At 40.8% G+C, this 24,620-nt stretch overlaps 1 protein-coding gene across 2 annotated transcripts in view; it reads right to left on the bottom strand.

The window, feature by feature from the left end:
* Positions 1–23,660, bottom strand: part of slc38a4 (solute carrier family 38 member 4) — a 30,290-nt gene extending 6,630 nt beyond the window's left edge. Inside the window, exons 1-13 of one of the 2 annotated variants that reach the window (XM_028043494.1) lie at positions 23,247–23,660; positions 11,798–12,067; positions 10,930–11,026; positions 10,729–10,844; positions 9,618–9,691; positions 9,387–9,479; positions 8,548–8,629; positions 8,372–8,454; positions 8,174–8,232; positions 6,742–6,996; positions 5,786–5,865; positions 5,573–5,673; positions 4,969–5,093 (exon numbers count right to left, since the gene is read on the bottom strand). In XM_028043494.1, coding sequence (XP_027899295.1) covers positions 4,969–5,093; positions 5,573–5,673; positions 5,786–5,865; positions 6,742–6,996; positions 8,174–8,232; positions 8,372–8,454; positions 8,548–8,629; positions 9,387–9,479; positions 9,618–9,691; positions 10,729–10,844; positions 10,930–11,026; positions 11,798–11,922 — 1,290 coding nt within the window. In that variant the 5' untranslated portion in view covers positions 11,923–12,067; positions 23,247–23,660. Of the gene's footprint in view, positions 1–4,968; positions 5,094–5,572; positions 5,674–5,785; positions 5,866–6,741; positions 6,997–8,173; positions 8,233–8,371; positions 8,455–8,547; positions 8,630–9,386; positions 9,480–9,617; positions 9,692–10,728; positions 10,845–10,929; positions 11,027–11,797; positions 12,068–15,590; positions 16,083–23,246 lie in introns of those variants that run through there. The other variant, XM_028043493.1, reaches the window with a different exon arrangement.
* Positions 23,661–24,620: the final 960 nt, after the last annotated feature.

Raw genomic sequence — 24,620 nt, 5'->3', positions numbered from 1 at the left:
GCTTTACCTTTCTTACCCAAGTGTGTCACATTAAAACAACTGAGCAGTCGTGACTTGCACATCTCAAGGTCTTATCAAATTTTCTCCAGTGCTGGCAACGCTCAAGTCTTTTAAGCCTGGGTTAAAGAAGAGGTTTATTTATGCTTCACTGCTAGGTACAAATACTAATTATCTTGATTTTCTGGGTTGCCAGATTGAACCAAAGCAAAACTGAGATGCTCGCACTGTTGGATCCACTGCCAAGAAATTGTCTCCATTTGTTCCAAAAACTCATATCATGCCATAAATCTAAGATCTTCATCAGTCTTCCTCCCTCCCTCCTTCCCAGGGGTTTGTGCATAATTTGGTCGTCCTGGAAAAGTCGAGCCTGCATGCTGCATTTCTCTCCATGGCACCAAACCATTCAGCACAGGCCTGCTACCTGGCACCAAGCCTTTGCAGTTCACCGTGTGATATTTGCACACTCTGCTCCTTGGTATTTACTTGTAGAGCCAAACTGAGCCGGACACATCTGGCTTTGGCCTGTTGGAAACGAACCAAGAACAAGGTTTCTGCTGTATGGGCCTGCCCACATGGGTCGTATTTTCACTCATCACCCGAGTAGAGTGAAACACAAACCACACACACTGAGGTTGATGCAAGATCTGAACCATATTTCTGCTTTGTGCTTCGCTAAGATAAACGCGTGGCTCGACTGTCGGCGCACAAGGCAAGTGAGAATGGAAAGTATCGGCAGCAAAGGTGAAAAGTCCCTCACGAGAAAAAATACTCAACAGGAAAGTCACCTCAAAGGGTTTGTGGGCTAAGGAAGCACTGAAGCATCAGCGGAAACTAGACACCCAAACAAGAGCCTTCTGAAGAAGAGTAGTTCCCCTTTTTCAACCAAAACAAACACAGAACTCGATTGATAGGACGATGAGCCCTCTAGTGGCGACACTGGCTCACTGCAGGACCAACTAACCAGAAGAAAGGTGCAAAACACACTGAATATTTCATATTTAGAAAACAGACTTCTTTTTAGAGAATAAAAATAAACATTAAATTGTCAAATTGGAGAGTAATGTAGCATTTGATAAATTAAAGTGAAACTCAAAGGTATGTTTATGTGTTATATTGCAAAGTAATTTCATTCAGTGCGTTAGAAATCCAAGAAGAATGAATTACATGTTTAATTTTAATCGGCTAACACAGTTCTACACAGTTTACATCTTTGAGCATTAAAATTGATGTAAATGTGTTTGATATCATCTTTTTCTTGCAGTTTGAGATTTATTTACACACCTAAATGCATTTTAATGTTCTATTTTTTTTTCATTTATGTTTAGTTAATTTTTCAGTTAATAGAACTGCAATCTATAATTCCATTTTATTTGAGCTAATTTTCCAATTTGGTTTGGTAAGTGTTACCAAGGTAGAAATTTATTTTAACCAGGATTTACTTTGTTTTTGCCTGATTAAATGTTTTAACTACATTTTACATTTCCTAATGAGATGTTTTTTCTGCATGTTTTAGATTTGTTCATGTCATTTTTCTGTGTAATTTTCACGTTTCGATATTTTTCTACATCTCTACCTCATGCTTCCACATTTAGATGCTACTATTTGCATTGTAGCTGCCTCACTAGAACAACTATTTGAATGTTTATGATGGTAAGATGGCGGCGGCTTCACCCGTGGCCTGGTTGGCCTGAGAACTGGGACATGTCTGCCTCCACATAAAGCCCCTTCATTATGTACCAGATCCCAGGAAAAGCCCCGTGTGATCCGGGTGCCGTCGCCGTCTACCCTTCATGCGACCGCCCGCCGCAGCACACACACGTGCTTTCAGGTTGCACACCCGTCTGCATGTGTCGTCTTCGCTCACGACCACTGCCGTTGCCACGGGAGCCGAGGACAGTCGGCAGACAAAGCTAACGTTAATCTCTCGCTGAAGGTCGTCGGCGTTTTCCTTTGAAACCTGCCAGGTGGATTCAGGAGGCCGGACGGAAACTTGGCAGAACAACGGTGAGGCGAAGCAGTTCTTTGGGTTCAGTGCTGCACATTCTTCTTTATCAGTCTCCCCACTGTGCAGTAGCAGCGGTTTAATTTACAGAATGAATAGTTATGGTGAGTTAATGAAACATTCCTAACTCTGCACACCTACGACTCTCTAATAAGAATGCCTAGTACCTGTGGATTCCTGCGCTCCCTTAGCGCTAAGCCGGCTCATTTATTTGCATGCTGACAGCGACAGGTTCTTCATTAGAACTAATTTATGTAAAAAGTCACTGACTCATGTCTCTTTACAGCTGCTGTTGTATACAAGTTAAAACCAGTTTTGAAACCACTCACAAAAAGATTTTGATAAGATTTTGATGACGTTTTTGATAAAATCTGCATGTATGCATTCCAACTGTGCTTATGTTCTTATCATGTTTCTGCATACTACATGCTACATTAAATATTAAGGTTTAATGTGACTATATCAAACCTTAATGTTTAAGGTTTAACTTAACATCACATTCAGAAGTTAACTAAGTTTTATCTTCTTAATGTGAAGATAAAACTTTAACCTTAAAGTAATTTCCATAGTTTTCCATAGTTTTTTTTTTAATAAAACAATGTAGCTGTCAAGATGAAGAAATTCAAGTTTTCTTCTTTCTTTTGCTAGTTTTCTACAATGAGCAATTTTAAAATGAGTATCACCTTAAGCTCAGTTATTATCCAATTTATTTATTTTTTTTAAAAAAAGGGTAGTTAATACCTTCCTTCCTTAGCATGAAGATGAAACTAACTGATTTATTTTTTTAATATATATATTAAATGTTTCCCTTTTTGTCTGGGGTTCACTTTTTACAAGCGCTACAAAATTTTCAAAAACCAAACATTAGCTTTAGCTGCAGGAAATTATTTTAATAAATCTATTTTTTGTCCAAAAGTGGCCAGATTTGTGGTTCACACAACTGGCTATACAAATAAAAGGCCAGCATAGACATTTGTTATGCACTGCTTATCTACAGTCATCGATGCGTTTCTGTTTTGGTAAAGTTAGTTTTTATATGACTGGCTGGGCAACATGTCATTTCATTAAAACATGTATTAGGACATAGCTAAACATACACACATTATCAATTTTACCTACAGGTTTTAACTTAAGCTAAAACTAGCTAGCTAACTATGTTTAGGTCTCTAAGATGATGTTCTTCCTGCTTGACTTGTAGTTAAAACAAAGTTACTTCTTTTGTCAAAAACATAAAGAGGCATTAGCTTTAGTTTGAGTTGAGTTAAGGTTTTCCAAATATTTATTTGTTTAGCACAGATAGCTTAGCTATGTGGTTCACAGTTACTGGAAGGTAATATTTAGGCTAAATATTACATGTATTTTAGCCAAAGCTAAAACTAGCATGCTTCTACTATTTAAATGTAAAGAAACATTGCTATTGCTAAATATTTCCTTCTTGCTGTAAAATAGAAATGTTTTTACAATTATTTTTGTTTAAAATAAAACACTGTTAAGTTGAAGAGGTTAGCTAGCGCATGGCACATTCAGTTAAACAATTTATTAGCTCCTCTCAGTTCTGTTAAAATGTGTAACAGCTAGTTAAAAAGTGACACGTAGAAACCAGCTTGGTTACAGCTTTCAACTACAGCCAAAAGTCGCATTCCGGGTCAATTTCCTTTCACTGTAATCGTGTTTCGACTACGATGTTCTTTAAAAGCCAAACCTGTGTTTGGCTTTAAACACAGGTTTAAAGCCATTTCTCCCAGCTCAAAGAACCCAGAAGCTGATTTCTCAACATTACTAACACATTTCGAGGAACAGACACCCTAGTGCGGCGGATTGTAAGACAAGATATGTCGAGGAATGTACTATCCTCCCCCTGCCTGCTTGCCCTCGGTTCCCTGCCTCTGATATCTCACAGGAGGTCAGGGTGAGGGTTTTTCCACTGCTCCGTTGTTAGGGTGGGAAACATGGAGTTCTCCCACACCTTGCTTTAGGAAAAACACCCAAACATCAGCCAGATTACTAAATGGTAAAGCTGATTTAGAGTTCATATTCTACTGCTGTACTAACATTGTGAAACAAACACTTTTAAAAAAGCAGCAGTATACAGCATACAGTATACTGCAGCTCACTAGTGAAAAAAGTAAACTTGCTGCCCCTTAGTGGCAGCCATGTGCAATTACAACTTCAGTACAAGCACATAATGTGTCAACATTATCTCAAGTGTGTGTGTGTGTGTGTGTTGGTGTGTGTTCTGGAGCCTAAAGGAGGCAGGAAACTTCCACTGACCAGTGGGCCCTCATTTTTTTTGTTCTCCTGGTGTCAGATAAGGGGCAGTCTAAAATTATCCTGTGACCATATATGGAGATGGAAGTAAGAGGGGCACATGTGTGAATGAATAGGAGTAAGATGATAAGGTTTGGCGGCCGCACGTCACTTGACCCAATATGAGCAGACATTGAGGAAAAACATTAGCCGGCACAGTGTGGTAGCGCTGAAATCTTTTAGATGACGTTAAATGCGTGTGGGTGCAATAAAGAGGTGCCGGGTTTTACAACCACAGGCTGTGTGCTTGGGTTCCTGAATGACGACAGGAAGAGTTTCAAGCGAACAACATGTTCTACTTATTTGCCCAGAGTGACAGTGGAAAAAGACCAGTCCATCCAGAAAATGACAAAAAAAAAAAAAAAGAACAAACACAAACGGACTCTGTAAGGAGAACCACACACACACCCACGCCCACACACACACACACAGCCCAGCATTTAACATTTAAAAGGGCGGTGTGTGTTTACGTGTGCTTAAGTGCTCTGACGCAAATCAAACTGTTACCCTTTCAAATGAAAGTGGAACCGACTGAAATAAGGGGCGGTGCGCTATGTAAAAGAAAGTTCTCATTAAATAAATAATAATAAAAAATAAGATACAAACACAGAAAGCAGAACAGACACAGCGCCGCTGTGTTCAAAGTGTGGCTTACTCACAGGGAAAAGCACGATGGGGACAGTGAGCGTGACGGCGGTGAGGACAGCCAGGCGCACCAGCAGCAGCATGGTGTCAAACTTGTAAACTTTGGTAAAGGTGTGCAGCAACTCGGCCTCCACAAAGTCTGCAACAGACGTGTAACAAAGCAGTCGTGTCACACTTAAAGCAACCCCAAAAGGAGGGGCTTAAAATGTACCTGCCGATTTTAGCTCAAGCTAGCACGCTAACTGTTCTGATAAAGTGCTTGTAGGAAGTGTTTCCTCACAGATTGTTTTCTGTCACTCTTAAAGATTTTGTCAATTTTCAATATCAACTGAAATAAAAAGGTGGCTTTTAAACTTCTCTTACACAAGAGAACATTTTACAGGATAAGGTGTATATTTTGCCTCCAGATTGCAAAGATTAACTCAAGCTAGCATGCTAACTGTTTGGATAAAGTGCTTATAAAAGGTGTTTCCTCACAGATTGTTTGTTTTCTGTCACTCTTAAAAATGTCAAGTCAATTTTGAATATAAACTAAGTAGATAAAAAAAGTTTTTAATTTGTAATTTCATTTATTAAAATGACTCACAATATCCATCTAACGTAGCTCACTGCCCTTACCATAAAAGGTGAGGTAGCCGAACAGAGCCGACAGCATGTACATGATGAGCATGGCGAGGATGGACAGGTTGGAGACGCGCTGCATTTTTTTCCGGCTGCGACTGCAAGCGTAGAAAACAAATAATTATCCGACGGCAGCTAAATGTTTTAGATTTAAAAAAAAACAAAAAAAAAACGGATGATAGATCTCCATGTGAAAGAAGATGCGCTTACTCTTTTAGCTCGCTGTAGATAGGCAGCACCTCAGGATGGCAGACAAATGCAAAGGCCAGGATGGGGACCGTGTATGCAGTCTGTGGGTCGAGACAAAAACAAAAGATTACAATCAAAATGCATCAACAAACAACGAGTTTTCACTTTTAAACCACCCAAGTTCTATATTCTTGGAAAATATTAAAAATAAATGCATGGTTTGCTCCAAGAACAAAAAAACTTCTATGCAACTGAATGTTTAGATTTAAAACTTTGCTTAGTTAGACCTGGCCACCCTACCTGAAACACCAATGGTCCAGTCTAAATCCAGACCTGATTCCAATGGAGAATCTGTAGTAAGATTCTCCATTGTATTCTCTCCCTCTAATCTGAGTGAGCTTGAGTCAGGACACAAATTCAAAAATTTATGAATTGTGATTATTGCATTAAAATATCCAATAAAATGCAGTAAAATCTATTTTATGTGGCAAAACATGGAAAATGTAGTAAAACAGGTAACACCTACTCAGTACTTCCTAAGTTGTGTCGGATCCCTGCACAATCAGTAGAGACAGTTTTTTCTTTTTTTGGCTGGCTCAGTTCTGATCGGATGCCATGTGAGGTATACGTTCAGGTCAAAGGTGAAAAAAGTTGCTTCTTCTAAGAAGCTTAGAAAAAAAAATTCTAGAATTTCTACTTGTGTAGGAACCCGGACAGTAAAAACTGCACACCTTTGTGAATCAGAGGTGGCTCACCTATGTCCACATGGGAATATAGCACAGAACGCCAAAATCTTATCATGATTTAGGATTATAGAAGCCCAGGCATGAATCCATAAGCACACAATGGTCCAAGACACGCCTCAAATAACCCCGCCTTTTCCAAACATGTCTCGGCAAACACCTGGAATCCAGCCTTTACTAGAAGTAGAACACCCAGCTGAACAGAACACTTTTGGCCGTCCTTCGCCCCCCTACCTGAGAGTTGAAGACGAAGTATTTGGGCCGGCACATTTCCTCGTCGTCGGGGTGAGGCTCGTAGTGGACGCCCGTGGCGTGGTGGTCGCCCTGGTTGCTGGTGACCACTGGGGAGACGTCGGCCTGCGAGAAGTCCATCTGCGACATGTTGTGTCGTAGCGCGTACAGCCTGGACATGTCGCTGGCGTTCGTACTGAGGTTGGACGAGTACATGAAAGGGAGAGGGCAGGGCAGCTGGGTCTTCTTGTAGATAATCTAGGAGCAGCAAAAAAAAACCCAAAAGCATTATCTACTGAGCTTTACCAAACAATTTTGGTAGTTCTGACGGAGCTAAAAACAGCTTAGTGTGATTCAAGTCAAGACCGTAAGAAAAAATACTGTAAATAAAAACCTTGTTTCAACTGTATAGACACATTATTTGTCCCATAAATTGTTTATCTGTTCATATCGTAAAGAAAAATAGTTAAAAACATGTATTACTGTGTAACACTAATTCGCAAGCTAACCATATTGCTAGCTAAGTTAGCAATATTTATTGGCAACATGAGGGCACATGAAACAAATAATGAAACAATCACTCAGTGTGCTTGAACAAGCATGCTAGCTAGCAGCTGTAAGCTAACATGCTAGACATTTCCAACAGTTAAAATGACTTTTTTGTTCTTTCTTCATGTTATACAATAGCAAACTGTAGCTCTTTGTAGGAAGTCAAAGACTAAATGAAAATAAACTGCTTGTTGATCCGTGAATACAGCACCTAGCTTATGTTAGCTGAACTGTTAGCTTAATTTTGAAAGCAAAATTAAACTCCATAGTCATAGTTTTTTTTTTAATAAACTTCAGTTCAGGTGACTCAGTCTTACTACAATTCAACTACCTGAATTTGCTGTAAATTTAGTCCCAGGGAATGCATTTTACACAATTTCCATCCAAAATTATTTCACATTGACAATTTTTTCTTTCAATTTATTCCAGATTACTGCTATAAAGTGGAGAGTTACTGACTGTTACTGCGATTCTTTTCATTTATTTGCATTTTATTGCAGATTCCCGGGGTTTTAACAAACCCTAACATGTTCAAACAGGCTGGTAAAACTTATTTCCATGTTGGCTAGCTACCTTTTAGGAAAGCTGTACATCTGAATAGAGAGAAGGAATTTGAAATTAATGCAGTGACAGTGCTGTGATAAAAATGAGTTAATGGAATGTGCTTGTTGGCATGGAATGTTGCCATAACTTGGCAACAAGTAACCAACTCTAGACTGCATTTTACTTTTAGGTTTTAATTGTGTCAAACATTGTTTGAGACATTATTCACAGTTTTTAGTTCAAATTCTAACTTTTATAAAGCATTGAAATACTTTAAAAGAAAGTCTAATCTTTTCCAAAACAAAAACAATTAAAAAGCTAATTATGAACAGGCTCAACTTACCACAGCCAGGAAGAAGACCATACAAGACAGTGAAAAACCACTGGTGTAGCCCAGGTAACCTAGAGAGAGAAAAAAAAAAGCATTACGTTTTAGATTATAACTCATTTGTATTGTTTATGTAATTACTTTTTTCCCCCCTTGTTTCAGTGAGAACCTCGCTGAACGAATCCAACGCAGCGAAACAGGATTTGTCCTTACCCAGATTTTTCAGGAGGGACAACGGCAGAATAATTCCGATGGACACGAATACCACCAGGTAGTTGCCGTTTAGGTACCATTCCCTGCAAACAGAACTCAAGTTTGAGACCGCGAGATCAAGGAATGCTTAAAGGAAAATGTAAAAAGTGCTCAAAATCCCCGAGAGGAGACCTCACCCTGAATTCTCCTCCAAGCGTAAGAAGGCTCGGATGACTTCAGGGAGCTCGTACTTCACGATGAAGAGGTAGCTGGACATGGCTGCAAGAGGACAAGGACATCGGTAGGTCACACTTTGCATCTGCATGAATTCATCCTGAGTCATTAACGTATTTAGAGTAATTAGTGTCATGAATTTATCAAAGAAGCTTCCAAGAGGAAAATTGTAACTGACTTCAGAGATTGGGAAACAGGACTCCGACTTAACCTGAACTCCACAAGTCTGGTCTTTATTACAGAGTGTGGGGAAAAAAAAGAAAACCGTTTTTCAAAGGAAATTCATGAGAAGTGCCACACAGGTTTGCCACAAGCGAATGTTTGTGAGATGCTAGGTGTGGCAAAAACCTCACATTTTCCCCCAGGGTTAAAGCCGGTGGTGGCAGCATCATGCTGATGGACACATGCATTGTGTTAACGCAGAGGGGCTGAATACGAATCCAAACCAACACATTCACTTTTGAATATTAACTTTTTTTTTTAACAAACTTAGAAAGAAATTGCATCTTTTCCTTCAGCTTCACCGTTATTTTGTGTTGATCTTTCGCCCATAATCCTATGTTTTTATTTTATTTTTGAAAGGTGTGAATTACCCTGTACTCTGATTAAATGACATCTCTAAATATACATTTCTAAACTCAATGTGGGTGTAGATAAAACTGCATCAAAGCTCTCATAAGCACGTGGCTGGAAGCAAGCCAACACACTCCTGAAGGGCTCCAATTATGATAAATTTGACCCAAGACAAACTTTAACACCAGGTCCAGACAGACTCACACATGCGCTAGGAATTCACATTTACCTCCAATGTTTTGCATGATTATCGATACGAAGGCAGCCATTTTCCCCGGCCAACCGAACGCTTTGTGCCCCAGCGTCTCGTAGATCAGAGATCCTGCCCAAGCAGACAAGCGGAAACATGAAGACAATCAAGTGTATGCTTTTTTTCCCCCCACACTTAAAAAAACCTGCTAAAATAAAACAAGCGAACACATCCGCATCCTCAAGATACATGTTAAGTGTTAACACCAACCTCCTTCTTTTGCCGTCATGAGGAGAAGATGAACGGAGTATAAGGAGAGGATGGCCACAGCGACTAGGAGGATTCTGCACACAAAGACGGACAGAGAGTGAAGACGAAGCACGTTTTCATCCTTTTTCAGTTGAATACGACAGAAAAGTCTCTCTGGGACGTGTGTCATTTGGTGAGCCGGCCTCATGGGACACGGAGCATGGTTCTAGGATGATCTCTGTAGAGTTATGTCGGAGCAATGCCAACTCATCCAGGCATTTGGCTGCTGAAAATAGCCTAACTGTGTCAAGCAGAGTGATACTGGAAGTACAGGAACAGAACATTTGCAGCTGCAGCAGCCGCCAGCAGCAGATCCTACCCAACTCGTTGGGACTTGAAGGTAGAGCTTTGTCTCATAGCTTATCCTGCTAATAATGTTTGAGGACAGATGCTGCCAGTCTCAGTGAGGACGGGCTGCCCATTGTTGGACCAATCGACAACCAACACATGATCGAATGTTATTGGCCCTTAGCACGTAACATTGTGCTCTTCAGAAGGCGGCCTACTCCATGGCTGGCCATGACAGACATCAAAACTACCAGGTGGTAGCCTAATGTCACTTTCATTTAGTTGATTGATCTTTAAAAATGGTCATAGGTGCTGCGCGGTTGGGAAAAAGTTCTTGAATAACTTTTAAAGAGGACAGCTAAAGCTTTTGTACGCGTTTAAGTCAGCGCTGGTGTAAGGGGAAACATTGTTTATAACGTAGTGGTATAAACAACGTAGTGTGAATTCAGGCAAAGTTGGCGTTTTGATCAAATCAACAAATACATGAGGCAGAAGAAGGTTATTTCCAATTTTTGTAAATACCGTCAAACTAGCTCGACTTGAACTAGCAGAAGCTAAGGTTATACAGGCAAAGACATCAACCTCCGTTGCTCTGTTCAATACTTCCGTCCCTCACTTCTGACGTCCGTCACGGCACCTCATGACTAAGTGACGCCGTAGCAAAGGGTCAATACATAAACACATTAGGAATATCCCTGTGAGCAACGCCACGTCCCAATGTGAGTCATGCACACATAAATGTCACAACACTCTTTATGCAACGAGAAGGAGTCTCTGGACCTACGTAAAGAGAACAATGCCGGTGTTGGCCATGGCGTAGGACAGGCCCAGGATGCCGCTGCCCATGATGGCGTTGCTCAGGTTGAAGACCGACATGCCGAAGGAAGCGTGGCCCGGATGCTGCCCGAGAGAAAGGTTGGAGAGTTTACAGCTTTGTTATTTTAATGTTGGTCAACTACCTGTAGTGACGGATGAGTTCTCTTACATATTCTTCTTCCTCATATTTCTTCTTCTTCTTCATCAGCCCATTCGATAAGAACCTGTCTTCTTCCCCATCGTCATTTTCGTCCATGTATTGACTGCTGGAAGACCAAGGAAACAAGTCTTTAGGATACGCTGGAATCTTACAGACAGTATTAGAGGCCCTTCACAGATTCCTTCCGTTACTGAAATATTTCAGAAAAATGTAACCTGAGCTGATATGCAACACAGTTACAAAATGGTTTGAGACTGAGGAGACGAAAGTTAAAGTTTCTGGAAGGTGTGTGTGTGTGTGTGTTACATCTGACTTGAAGCAAAACACAACTATTGAGAAAAAGACCCTCAAGATTGCTCTGCTGCTTGAGGGCCCGAAGCGACAGAACCATTAATTTTGCTCTCTACTGGAAAATCTTTGAGAAGGAGAAATCAAGAGCACTTATTACCTTATGGAGCAAAACACTGAACTAAAGCACACCAACAAGTGTACCTCTGAGTGGCAACCCCCTCCATCGCCCCCAAAACAGCAAATAAAAGGTCTTGGTGCGATACAGTCAAAGCCTGGACTTCCATTTAGTTGAATTCAAACAACAGTTGACCAAAAAGCCTCCAGATACATTTAAACAACTCATTACCAGAAATAGCAAACACTTGATGACAGCATTAGATTTAGGGAACAAATGCTTTTTTGGATAGGTTTGGGTTGGCCTGGATAGATTTCTTTCCTTCAATATTTCAATAATTGTCATTTGAAAAATGCTTTCTGTTTTTACTCGGACAAACTGTCTGACACTCCCATTTCTTTGATGATCTGAAATATCTAGAGTAACAAAGAGGTACCTCCTGTTCCCTATTGGGATGGTGTTTTTGCTGACCTGGCGATTGTGGACTTCTCCACATCAATGGAGCCTCTGAAATGCTCGTCCAGGCTGGCGGTGCTATCATCATCAGTCTCCATGGGGACCCTCCTCAGCTCCATGAGCTCCCTAACCCCAGGCATTATGACGGAGGCAGCGGGACGAGAGGCGAAGATCCTTTGTTTCGGTCGATTGTTCGGCGCGCAGTCGTCACAAAGAGTTGACACAAAATGTTTCTTCTTCAAGCTTGACTGAATGTTGATGCCCTAGAAAATAAAATAAAAAAGCCTAAAAAGAAAACGGAGAAAAGAACAAATGTAAGTCTGAGCTATTTAGATTTCTGTTCAGACCTGCAGAGTTCTTCACCCAAACGTGTCTTCCCCTAAAGGGCTAAAAGCGAAACGTTGACAAAAAGGAGTGGCAAGATGCAGATTGCAGACCTGAACGGCGGTATGTTGGCCGTCTTATCAGCCTCCTCCAGAGCCTTTTGGCCTTGATGAAGGAGGCAAGAGAAACAGAGCTGTCTACCTTGCAGTTACAGTTTCCTGGAACCATGATCCACTCTGGCGCTACCTTGAGGAGAGCGTTTGTAACTTATGTTAGCAGACTGTATCGTGTCTGGCTTACTTCAAGTTTAGCTGTAAAGGCCAGTCTAAAAATTCCTCTCTCCTAAAAAGTTGGGTGTATCAAAATTTGCAGTCCACTGCGGCTTTAAAAAAGGCCCAGTGTCTCCTGCTGTTGGGTGGATCACCTCAGAGGAACTCAGGATTTCATTAAAACAAGAAGCCCAGAGTGAAACCCGGGCTAAACATGCTACTATGGATTTAATCACCTTGATTTCTGGCAGCACCCTTGTCAAAAAAAAAAAGTCCAACATCTCCAAGATAACTTTGAAATGAATACGTTGCCTTACCAAAGTTTAGGACACGGCAACGTTCATGTTGACTTTCACTTGTTTAATTCAAATTTAACCACAGAAAAAAGGAGGCGCCAAACTGGGTACCTGCTTTCTGTTTTCTGTCTGTGCTGCTGATCAATATGTTGTGTAATCGAGAGGTCAAAGCCAGGGAATCAGGCAGGCATGACCCTAATGCAGCTACTGTTAAAATGATTTACAGTGTTGTTTGTCTTTCACACAAAGAACTCTTTGACTCAATCCGAGGAAAAACAATCCACGACGGTGCACGCCGACCAAAGAAGAAACAAACAACCGAGTAAGTCCGAGCAATGGGAATAACTACACCAACTGTAAAGACATGTCATTTTTTTTCTTCCCTACACAGAGTGACCTTCAGGTGTTTCATACAGGTTCCCATAACTACATGTCTGGATGTAACCGGCAACTCAGTACACATGTTCGGCAACCGGCTAATTTCAATAAACAAACAAAGAAGAAGCATACAGGGTTCCACAACTTCAGCAGTTGCAATAAACATACGGTACCCCTTGGTCCACTCTGCCTTAATGACACCAATAAGTGGCACATCTACGCACTCCACAAAAAAGAAAAAAAAAAACAGAAACTAATTTTTTCCACCAGGCAAAAATGTAAAGGTTCCTTCTTGTCCTATTTCTTACCTCACAAGAAAACTCAAGTTCAGAACTCCTAGAAAGTCCTCATAGTGGTATATATATCAGTAAAGTAGCTCATATTTTTGACCAATCAAAAGTTTTGCTAAGATGATCAATCAAGAAGAAGCTGTAAGAATATTCTATTTCGTTGTAGCTGAGTATCTAGATCGTTTTTTTGCGGTCAAAGTAATTTCCAAAATCCTAAATGTACCTTTATTTTAGGTGTGGGAAAGGTCTCCTTTCAGACAGCTGACCAGCAACGGTCAGCAACAGATGGGGGAGGGGAAGCATTAGCTCACATTACAAGAGAATATATTAAGCAACGCACAAAAAACTCAGGCAATTCCTCTGGCATCTCATTAGGACTTTAAACCACGGGAGGTTAGTGACAAAAATCTTTTGTAGTTTTGAAAAGTAACTCTTATAGCCCATGCCTAATGCTAACTTTTTTTTATATACTCTTATCTGTTTAATAGTGGTGTAGAAAACAAAACTAAAAACTTTATGTCTGGAACTTAAAGCCCAACCTAAGAATCCGATATGACTGCCACACATGTGAAAACTGAAAAATAGCTTTGGTAATTTGTACTTCTGATGTATTAAATCACAATAACTCATGAAAAAAATCATTGTACTATCAAACCTTTGATTGAAAGCATGTTGCTGAAGAGTTTGAAAGAATGATAGCATTAGTAGCTATAAGCCAAGAAGATGGCATTACTAGCTTCTGGCTAATTTCTGCTGTTGTCTATCAGCAACAGCTGTCATCTTGTAATGCTATCAGAATTACAAGCTGATAGCATTGCTAGCTATGTAATGGTAAGAGGAACTACTAACAATTAGCAAATCTGACTGCTTCTCTAACCTAAGAGTCGAACTGTAAACTATTCCTTTAATATAAAACATATTTAAATTCGTATTTAAGTGTCTTCATGCTCTTTAAAACTCCAATAAAAATCAAAGATTAATACAATAAACCTTTTAATGTCAAATATACAAGTTAAATATCATTCAGCAGTACCAGCTCTTTTCCACAAGAGCTTAAAAACAATTAGAAAAATACCATGAGGTTTTTGAATCAACAACAGTTTCAAGAAGGAAGTGTTTGGGCAACAGGCTATTTGCATCATATTGCAGAGGCATGAACAGAGTCAAGCACAAAGGGTTTTATTTAGCAACAGCAACAGGATCATTATTGCAAACAAAAGTAGCCACATGTGACTCCACCAGGTTGGCCCACAGCATGACACTTTCCTACAGATGGTGTTGGCATCGCCGACCAACTGCCGCTCTTCCTGTTTTCATAGCCCTGTCACAATAAAAGACCTCGGATCCTTTAGCTAAAGGAGATTTAGAGGCTCCATTGCCACAACGATCACACACTCGGGTGCGCCTGGAATCACCGCGTCCGCCCCGACGGCGGCGCAGAAACGAACCGGAGGGGGAGTTTTGCGCCTGCTGCTGCCAAAAGGGGATCAACCTGTCGGACCGGGTTAATTTCACATGAGAAGAAGAATGCTGGGGAATGTACTATAAAATAAGTCGAGACGCAAGGGAGAAGACAGAACGTAACTAAAACAGGTTGCAGAAGTCACTTCATGAAGCGATCAGAGCTGAAAATCTGTCAGAGGTTCGTTTGTGTTTACGGTCCTTTTCAATCATCACTGCTGATGATTGAAAAATGAAACTGGATCGTTAAACGAGGCGTCACAGATTTCTCATGCAAATGAACTCATGCTTGAGTGCAGATAGAAAGTAAACTCATCAGAAATCGCATATGATTACAACGCCTGCACAAATACTCTCAGTAGACAAAGATGGATCTAGTGGTTGCGATTTGTTGCGTTTCGTTTTGTTTTACAGAATATATTGATGTGATTTCTGCATATGTTTTATCCAAACACACATGTTCGGATAAAACTCCTCTAAGTTCTCCTCAGCGCTTTCAGCCGCGACCTCGTCTGTTCTCCACCCAAAGCAAACTCTTGCATCAGCCGTCTGCAATAATCCCCTCAGGCATTGCCTGGGTCAGACTTTTAAAAGAGCTCCATTTTTTTTTTTGTTGACCTCCCACACAATAAAACAAAAACACATGCACGCAAATGCAATCACTTCTTAGAGAAAACATGAAAATTAAACACTCAGCCATGCCACTACGTTCTAGTTGTTTTTTTTTTAAATCCTCACCTAAAATCCCTCTGTATAATATTTAACACAGTGAACATGTAGGCTCACTTACTGAGATGGTTCTGAAAGAGGGTCCGATCCGGTCGGCGCCTTGCTTTTCTCTTTTGAAACAGTTAATTGAAAGCCGAAAGACAGAAGACAGATGAGCGACTGAAACGAGGAGGTGCGGCTCTTTGGTGAAACTCAGGTAAGAAGTCGGGCGTTTTAAAGGGGAAGGGGGAGGGCCGCGCTCAGCCTATGACGGCGATCCCACTTTGTGTGGGCCCCTCCTTTGTGCAATGTAGGAAAAAAAAATGACAGGGCCGTGACCCCTCTAAAGAAATTAGACAGAAATATAGGCAGACATACAGATAGACATAAAGATAAGAGAGATGGTCAGACAGAAAGATCGAAACATGGACAGGCATACAGATAAATAGAGAGAAACACAGATATATAGACAGATACATATACAGATAGTCACAGACAGACAGACATACAGACAGATATATGGGTTGACAAATTGACAGACAGGGTACTGACACCACATCTGGCACCATCGGACTGAAGTCATCAGGTCTACCAGTTTAAATACCCTCAATGCCCTCAAGATATGATCATGTGACACACCACATGACCTGTTCATCAGTTTTATTCTCTGGAAAACGTAGTCCGGTCAAACACTCTGGTACCGATCCGAGACCATCCCCAAACAGAGTCACTTACTGATAATGGCCGACTGATTACACACACACACACACACACACACACAGAAGTCATCCGTACACACTCAGGGACAGATGCACACCGACGATGACCGTCAGGGGTTTGGTTGAGTAGGCTGTGCCGCTGCCTGACCAATCAGAGGGAAGAGCTGCAGGGATGTTGCTCTAGCCAAGGTTATGTTCGCGTCAATGCGGGGGTTCTTTATCTCTGTGGGGTTTGTGTCGTAACGCCGGAGAACACGCGCGCCGACGGATCGTACGGCGGGCAAACTGCCGGCGCGATTCGTACCTAGAAAACAGCCTCACTTACCAGCTGGGAGGAGCTGGATGATTGCTGAGGGCTTCAATTTATTTTCCAACTTCTAGAGAATCAGAACGCATTTTTGATCCAATGTTTCGATCTAAACCATCAGCCCCTGAATATGGAGGAAATGGTTTTTCATTAAGATTTGGAAATGCAGGTCAGAAAAATCTACCGGAATATTTCCTAAAGATAGAATTGTAAAGCATAAAGGCTTCAGATTTGTATGTTAATCCAATATGGCAGCTGGAATGTTGCTATAGTTACAGTATACTTGAACCTTTGACAGGTTGGAGATCAACAAACCAGTGGCACTGTATGATTTCAGTAAATTAATTTGTAATAAAAAAAAAGATAGATTTGTTGGATTAAGTCAAGCTACCGCATGCATAAAAATGAAGTTTCGTCCAAACATTAGAGGTGGGAGTTTATTACAATTTTCAAAGAGTTGATGTTGGTGTCTGTAGGTAAATAAAAATGTTAATTGAAAACTATACAACAACAAAATAAGCAAAATCAAATTGGTTTCAATAGGAGCAACTTTGTTGTCCATCGCTGTTGTTTGTGTGTCAGATTTACGGGCGTACCAGAAACACGCACATACAAAGGTTCCGCTTGGAACTTTTGTACGAAGTCCCCACCCCCAACTTTTGACTTGCGTAAAAAATTTTTTAACACATTAAAATCTATGTAATCAATTACCGTAATCAAACTTAACGCATTGAAGTCTGAGCACAACTAACTCTAAATTATTGTAATGAGTTTTTCAGAAGTTCAGATTTTTATATTTAAAGTTTGGAATTTTTGTTCCACACTATTTTTATTTGCTGACAAAAGAAGCACCAAAACACTTACAATTTCTGAATTTTTCTAACGTAAAAATAATGATAAATCCAGTAACAAACATTTGTATATCAAAAGGCCTCTGTATCATCTTCGGAGGTTTCCTTAAATAAGAAGCAAAACACAAATTCCTATAAATAGCAAACGCCTAACCATGACTTGCTGTGCGGCTGCAGGGTGCATTCCATAGATGGCTTCGTTGTCATCTATGACAGTGTGTGGGGGGTCTTCACATGCGTATTTAGCCAATCACCTGTGACCAGAATGCATCAATGAGCTAACGTCACCCCAATAGGAGGTGGAGGGTGGCGATGTTTGAGGACAGATATAGTAGATGTTGCACACCTAAAAATATCAATGTTTCTAGGGCCTGAGAACATGGATCCATCTCTATATCAAGCTAGAAGAAAATAACTTCAACACTAGAAGCAATCTGTGAAAAACACTTCCTGGTATCACGTTTGGGTTCCAGTTCAAATCGAATGATCAGGTGGCTTTACATACTGTTCTGTGTATACAGGAACAGCGAGTACTCTGTCCAACCCTCCACGTCCTTTCAGTCTCTTTTATGTAAATGGGTTTCGGCTCTGGGCCCACCTCTCGTCGACAAGTACTACCTAGGCCTGTCGCGATAAACGGTAAATCAATTAATCGTACGATAAATTAAAACTATCGACGTCATTTTAATTATAGGCATTATCGTCTCTTCCGGCCTAATCGGACTTGATGAATGCTCTTAGGCCAGCCGCAGATCATGACACATGAGACAAAAAGCTAAATGAAATTTACATTCCAAAGCGAGATTTCTGGTACAGAACAAGACCTCTACTGTATATCATTAGATTCTCTCAGAAAATGTGTGTTGGCTCGAATTTTCTTTCTTCATGCCAGTGGAGTATTATGTTGTCTCAACTTAAAAACCAACACCCGACACATTTTTCCACTTTAGACAGCATTGGTGCTTCTGATGTAATGCATTCCACTTCCCTCTACATCTCTCTTGAGAAGTCTCCCTGTCCAACCTCTTCAGTCACTTCCTGAAACCAACAGTGCTGCAGTCATCTCTACTTAAAACGGAGATCTGCTTTGCATACGGGGAACGGGACAGGGAAAAAAAAAAAAAAAAAAAAAGCCAGTTTTTCTGGCTTTCAACTCCTGTTAACATCCAGGAGCACCTTTGAATGTCCACACTTTCTAATGTGGACATTCAAAACAAAGGTTGACACATTCTGACGCAGATGATCAGCAACTGTTATGATCTTGCTGGCTGTATTTGCTGGGTCAGTGCCTAAAGAAATAACAACTGCTTGGATATTTGATTACAGACTTCGGGAGAATTGAAATCCTTTAAGTTGTCGAGATGGACAGCGACAGCACCGAAACCTACGTCAAGGTTAGTCGGCGTCGGGACTCAAAGGTTGGATGTGCCAATAACAAATGGGTCTGTACAACCAACAAACCATGTGACTTGAGGCGAGAAAGACACGCGTGTTGTCGTGGCGCAACACACCTTGCATAGTGCAACCGAGATGGAAGGGATCAGTGGACTTTTGGTCATCGTGGGATGTTTTTGCGAAAGACGTTTCAAATACAAAAGATCAACGGCTCAGAGGTTTCTGACAAAAAGAAACTGTCTAAATGGAAAGTTTTATGACCTCAGAGATTAGTCTGAAATAAATCAAAGAGGAGGGAGGAGGCCCCGGGGAAGACCCAGGACACGCTGGAGGGACTATGTCTCTCGGCTGGCCTGGGAACGCCTCGGGATTCCCCCGGAAGAGCTAGAAGAAGTGGCTGGGGAGAGGGAAGTCTGGGCCTCCCTTCTGAAGTTGCTACCCCCGCAACCCGACCTCGGATAAGCGGAAGAAGATGGATGGATGGATGGATGGATAAATCAAAGACCTCTGACTTTAGTCTCTTTATGTGACGTTCAAGGCCATCTGGCTTTAAAGTAAACACCATCCTGCCCTTTTGTGCATAACTCTGGTTTGCCCTAGTCTACAATGAACCCGACGGACCACCTCTGTTGATCTTATCATTGGCTATCGATCTCTTGTTGTGTATTCCAGGAATGACGCCAGCATTTTTTTTTTTTTTTTGTAATATGTCATTCTTACACAGCTGATGACAGCAACCTTAAGTTTAGCATATATGTAACTAAACGCAGGAGGCATTAGAAGAAAAAAAAAAAGCATTATTTCTTAATTAGGTATTTTCCAGCTTCACAAAAGTTCATTTTAAAGTTTTTCCACAACCTCTGTAGAAAGTGAATAGCATACAGCTAACAGCTAGTTTTTAGCAGGCTAGTAGTTAGCATGAGAGAGTTCATATTTACAAAAACGTGACCCATTTTGGCATCTTTAAAGAAGAGAGCTCTCTATTTGGGAAAAGATACAAGTGATCAATTACTCCTATAGTCACAGATACGTCTTGGTATGTTTGCATTTGTGTTTTAACGTAAATTTCTGGATGAAAATTTACGTTGCAAAAGAAAAAAAACAAAACAAAAAAAGACGAATCCGGGATTTTCAGTGAGACAATCTATCATTATGACTGAACCACTGAGGACAAGAAAGTTTAATACAAGAATCCAAGAAATTAACAAAAACAATAAAACTTAAAAGCGAACGTACTTTGCACTGATTTGATCATAACCTCTGTTTCTATCCGCATGTCGACTCACTGAAAGACTTTTTTTCATTGTACCAGATTTTAACAGAATGTGACGACGGCTTCCTGACAAACCGCCAAAGGCCGCTCGGAATCCTTTGTGCTATCGATATTCACTCCCGTCTGACTTGCAGCTCTTTCGGTCGTTTGCGTTCCAGGTTACATCAGTTCACCTTCGGCCGGCAGCCTGCGACGCCAGGCTCTGACCGACATTTCAGAGCTCGTCACTGCCAAATAGGAGCACATATCCATGGCTAGCCTCCAGCATTTATAGAACAGGTGCTCCATCCAATCTGAGCTGGTATTCCAGTCTCTGTTGGTGATTCAGGCTGTACTGGTGCTGGAATCTTTGTGGTGCGTTGTAAATGCAGGATATTTGGAATAAACAAAGTAAAAAATCTTTTTCTAATCTGGACCCTTGAAATTATGTCTCCAGTCATAAGGTTTATGCATTTTTGCCAAAGACTTCACTGAGTCTTTGCACCGTCTATGTTCTACAGCTACAACTTTGGTGCTTTACATGGTAATGGAAAACAATTAGCATTCTGTTGCCTTGCTTTTGTCCTTTGGACTTCTTTCATACAGCTCTCTGACCTCTGTAAAAACGATTTAGCAAATGACGCTTTTTAAATAACAGCCAGCAGGTGACTTGACAAAGCCTCTGTCTGTCAAAGTCAGAGTGAAGCCTGCAGGTTGGTCCAAAATTTGTCACAGAGATTGTGAATAGTATTCTGACCTTTAGCAGGCTTTTACATCTCCTACGTGTTCCTATCTGTGGTAAGGATGCAAACAGAGGAAAGGCCTTGCTGAGGAAATGGCTACCCTACATACTCTTGAAGGTATGTCGTCCTCCAGTGAGGCCCCTAATTCCCATTTCTCTCGAGAAGTTCAAAGAATTGCTCCGGAAGCTCTTTCAGTCTGTTTTATGGCGGCTAAAGTCTATTTCTTGAGCATTTAGTGTCACAAATTGTGCCTCTTGCTTATTAGTCAATTGAAAATATCAATGTGAAAAAGTAAAAACAACCATAAAGCCGCAACAACAAAGCTCAGAAGGTTTTATAAATTGATAAGAGTCCCCTCTGCTTAGGGAAACACCCTTGGCTAAAGACCAGTCATCTGTTCCGTCTTGGCACACTTTGCTGCAATGCCTGACTCAATGCACCTCGAAGGCTGCAAACTGGTCTTGCCTTAAACCCATTGGCCAGCTGGTCACATCTGTCATGGCAACATAAACATAAGTTGACTTTAACTCTCCACACTGTCTCTGTATTTTTAAAAAAAACACCCAGAGACCGTGAGCAGACGACTATAACGCAGTCGCAGAAACCGGACCTTGGAAGGATACGAGACACGAGTTGAGCACGTTCCAGCTGAAGGAAGGAAGATGAGTGGGATTTGCTTGTGGTTGTGGTGCTAAAAACATTAGCAACGGAAGGCTGACGTGTGTTCAAACACCAAAAGAACATGATTACGAATCGTGATTGCCCAGTGTTACGCCTGTCAGTGGTTTAAAGACATGAAATCTGCCAGAGACGCTAATTGACTGGCACCTTTCACTGCGTTTTATGTTCGGTGGCCATACGGAAGACTATATTTTCACTTGTAGAGCAAACTCCAACTTAGGGAAATGTTTGTTAGATTTATGACTTTAGACTTAGAAAGTTTGACTTCTGAGTATTGGGAGAATGAAAAAAAACCAACAAAAAACGACTTCCTCCAAGGTAAACACTCCAATGGCTTGGGGTGTTTTGTGAAAGACACTGGAGAAAGTTCTACCTAAGAGGAAGTCTTTTTTTCGGGGGGTCCTTCATTGGTTTTATTTTATTTAGCTAAACCCTTGTCAATCATCAGTGCTTCCTAAATTTTTAAAAAAGCAACCAGGAAGCGGTTATACTGATGTTGAGTACACTACGGTTTTGGAGGTTTTAGGCCTAAAAGAGCTACATCACCACTGCTGCCACAAATCCCACCCACTTCTCTTCTCTTGCACCTCCGACTAGAACAATCTAAAGAGTGTTGTGGTTGGAGCTTCATTTAGAAACTTCAATGCTATTATGTAAGTAATAAAAAGCAAAAAAAGCAAACTGGCTTGAAACTGAAAAGCAAGTGTGCGGCACTGAGGTATATTTAGCTTGCAGAATGCTGCTGGCAGGTCCTGAACTCACCACAAATGCATCCTTAAAGCGAGGCTGGTGCCTTTGTTTGCAGGCTCTGCTGCAAACTGCCCAGCTCTCTGTAGTAAAATGTTCAATTTGAAGATTACAGAGTTCTTGCTTCATTAAAACTTATGGTAAACAACCGAGAAGCAAGTATGCAAAGCCTTGGAGCAATCCCTTCATGTTTCCCCTGTGACCTGCGCTCTACAAGGACAGTCCTAAATCATTAAGGCCAACAGCAAACCCACCCTTCTTGTTTTATTGTGGACATCAGAGCCAGCTGGGGACTTCTAAGGGACTTAAGTTATTCTGTGGAAAATCAAATTAAACGTAAGCCAATGCAAACGGGTTGCATAATACAAAGCATGACAGTAAATAAGCCTGTGACTGGAGTCGCAGCACAGCTATTAGTCCCTGGTTACATGAATCTGAATTCCTGTTTATCTTTACCTCAATAATCGTGATCAGATGAGTCCGTATGATTTTTTTCCTTGTGTGTGTGGAGCAGACACACAAAGAAGCTTCGAGATGCTTCGTGTCTTTGTGTTGCTCTTTTTCAGGCAAGAAAAAGCAAAACTCAGTGGAGGCATGCAAACATAGTTCTGGTGCAGAAAAATCAACTGGTTGCTTTCAGAAAGTTGCTCCAAAACATCAACACGAGCCATGATTCCTTGCTTTTTCTAAATAATGGCGGCTGAGCGCAAACAGCGAAACCACAACGTAAAAAGGAAGCTTAGATTTAGCCGATAAAAATACTGGGGAGGGGACGGGAGGGGGCATTTGGCAGTTGTTGTTTTTTTTTTTTTTTAAACCGATAAAAACAAACAAGAAAAAAAAAATTCCTCGTTTTTTTCCTGATCAGATCTGCAGCCTTGTGCGCGGAGGAGCGGTCACGAATTGAACGGCCCGCTTCCACACCGTCAAATATGGTGTCCGGAATTAACCAGATAATCACCCCAAAGGTTGGGGAGGAAGAAGAGAGGCAGAAAGAACCCCGAACCAAAGTAAAGAAGTGGTTGTCAGTGCTCGGGGCTTACCTTATATATGACGGCGGTGGCGGAGCTGCAGCAGGCACAGGGGGAGCTGGGCTTCTGGAACCAGGATCCCCGGCTCCTCAGCATTTAGCAGAATGGAAATTTCCATTTACCATGTGAGTCAAGAAGAAGCAGCAGCAGCTTCGTGTTACAGCAGCGAGTCCTGACGATGAGGCTACGGCTGGGTTGAGGAAGGGAGGGGTGGGGCCCTCATGTTCCCCCCCTCGGTTGTTACTGTTAAAAACATAACAGTCTAGGATTATTATTAGTTGTTGCGTTTCTTTTCATTTAATTCCAGCTCTCCCCCCTCCATCTCTAAACATGGTGTAAGAATCATTGGACATTATCACCTAAAGTTACAAAGGCAGCATTGCTTCGTTTTCCTTACACAAAAAGCGATTTTAAAACGACTGCGCTGCTTTACTGATGGGGAACCCGCGATTCTGTTACGTTTGGCGCAAAGTCTGCGCCAGAAATTAGGAATTCTGAAAGCGACGTCAGCAGGGGCGTAAAAAGAAATTCCGTCTCCCAGAACGTGCGCGCGCACTGGGCAGCTTTGTGTAATAGTACTTTGTTGTTGTTATTTTCATCATTATTATTATTAATTATTATTATTATTATTATTATTCTTTTTTTTTCTTTTTTTTTTTAGTAACAGCTTTGTCATGTCAATATTTAGATCCCACTCTTTTGGTTTTTATATTTTATCTAAATTGGGATTCATTCAGTACTGCATCATGTCTCATTTACAATTTTTCTTTTCTTTTTTGTTTTAACATATAAAGAGCAAAGATGGAACAGTTGTATTAATTTTTTTAAAATACAAATTTAAAATCTGTTAGGATCATTAGTAAACTACACAGTTTAAATTTTTTTTAAATGTGCTTCAAAAATAAATGATCTGTCACACATATTGTAATATTCTACGGGGAGCTACGGAGTTTGAAACGTTTTGGTTATGTTTTGCTTTGCAAAAGAAATTTTATATATTGTGACATTTAGCTCTAGGTTTGATCATTCAAAATTCTGAGAATTTAAAATCATAATTTATAACATAAATAGATCTTAAACTTGTGCTTTTATGTACATCAGTCCAAAATTAGTCTCTGTGTTTTAAGTCTTTCCCATCATATTCTTTTATGTTGGAATTTCATAACTAATCGCGTATTTATGTTTATTTTTTATTTCATTCTTCAAGTATTAGTTTGACTCTTAATCTACTTGTGGTGAGAGTCCTGATACTTTCTAGCCTTTTCTTTTGTGAAAGGAACAGAATCTTGACTTAAAGACGACCTCACAGGGTCCAGAACGAACAAATAGTTTTCTCTTGGCCGAGTTGCCGAAGTAAGAAAAACCACATGTGCAAAAGAATCTGCA

The sequence above is a fragment of the Xiphophorus couchianus genome, chromosome 17, assembly GCF_001444195.1.
Source record: "Xiphophorus couchianus chromosome 17, X_couchianus-1.0, whole genome shotgun sequence".
In the NCBI taxonomy this organism is placed as follows: domain Eukaryota; kingdom Metazoa; phylum Chordata; class Actinopteri; order Cyprinodontiformes; family Poeciliidae; genus Xiphophorus; species Xiphophorus couchianus.
This window is presented reverse-complemented; position numbering and strand designations above follow the sequence as displayed.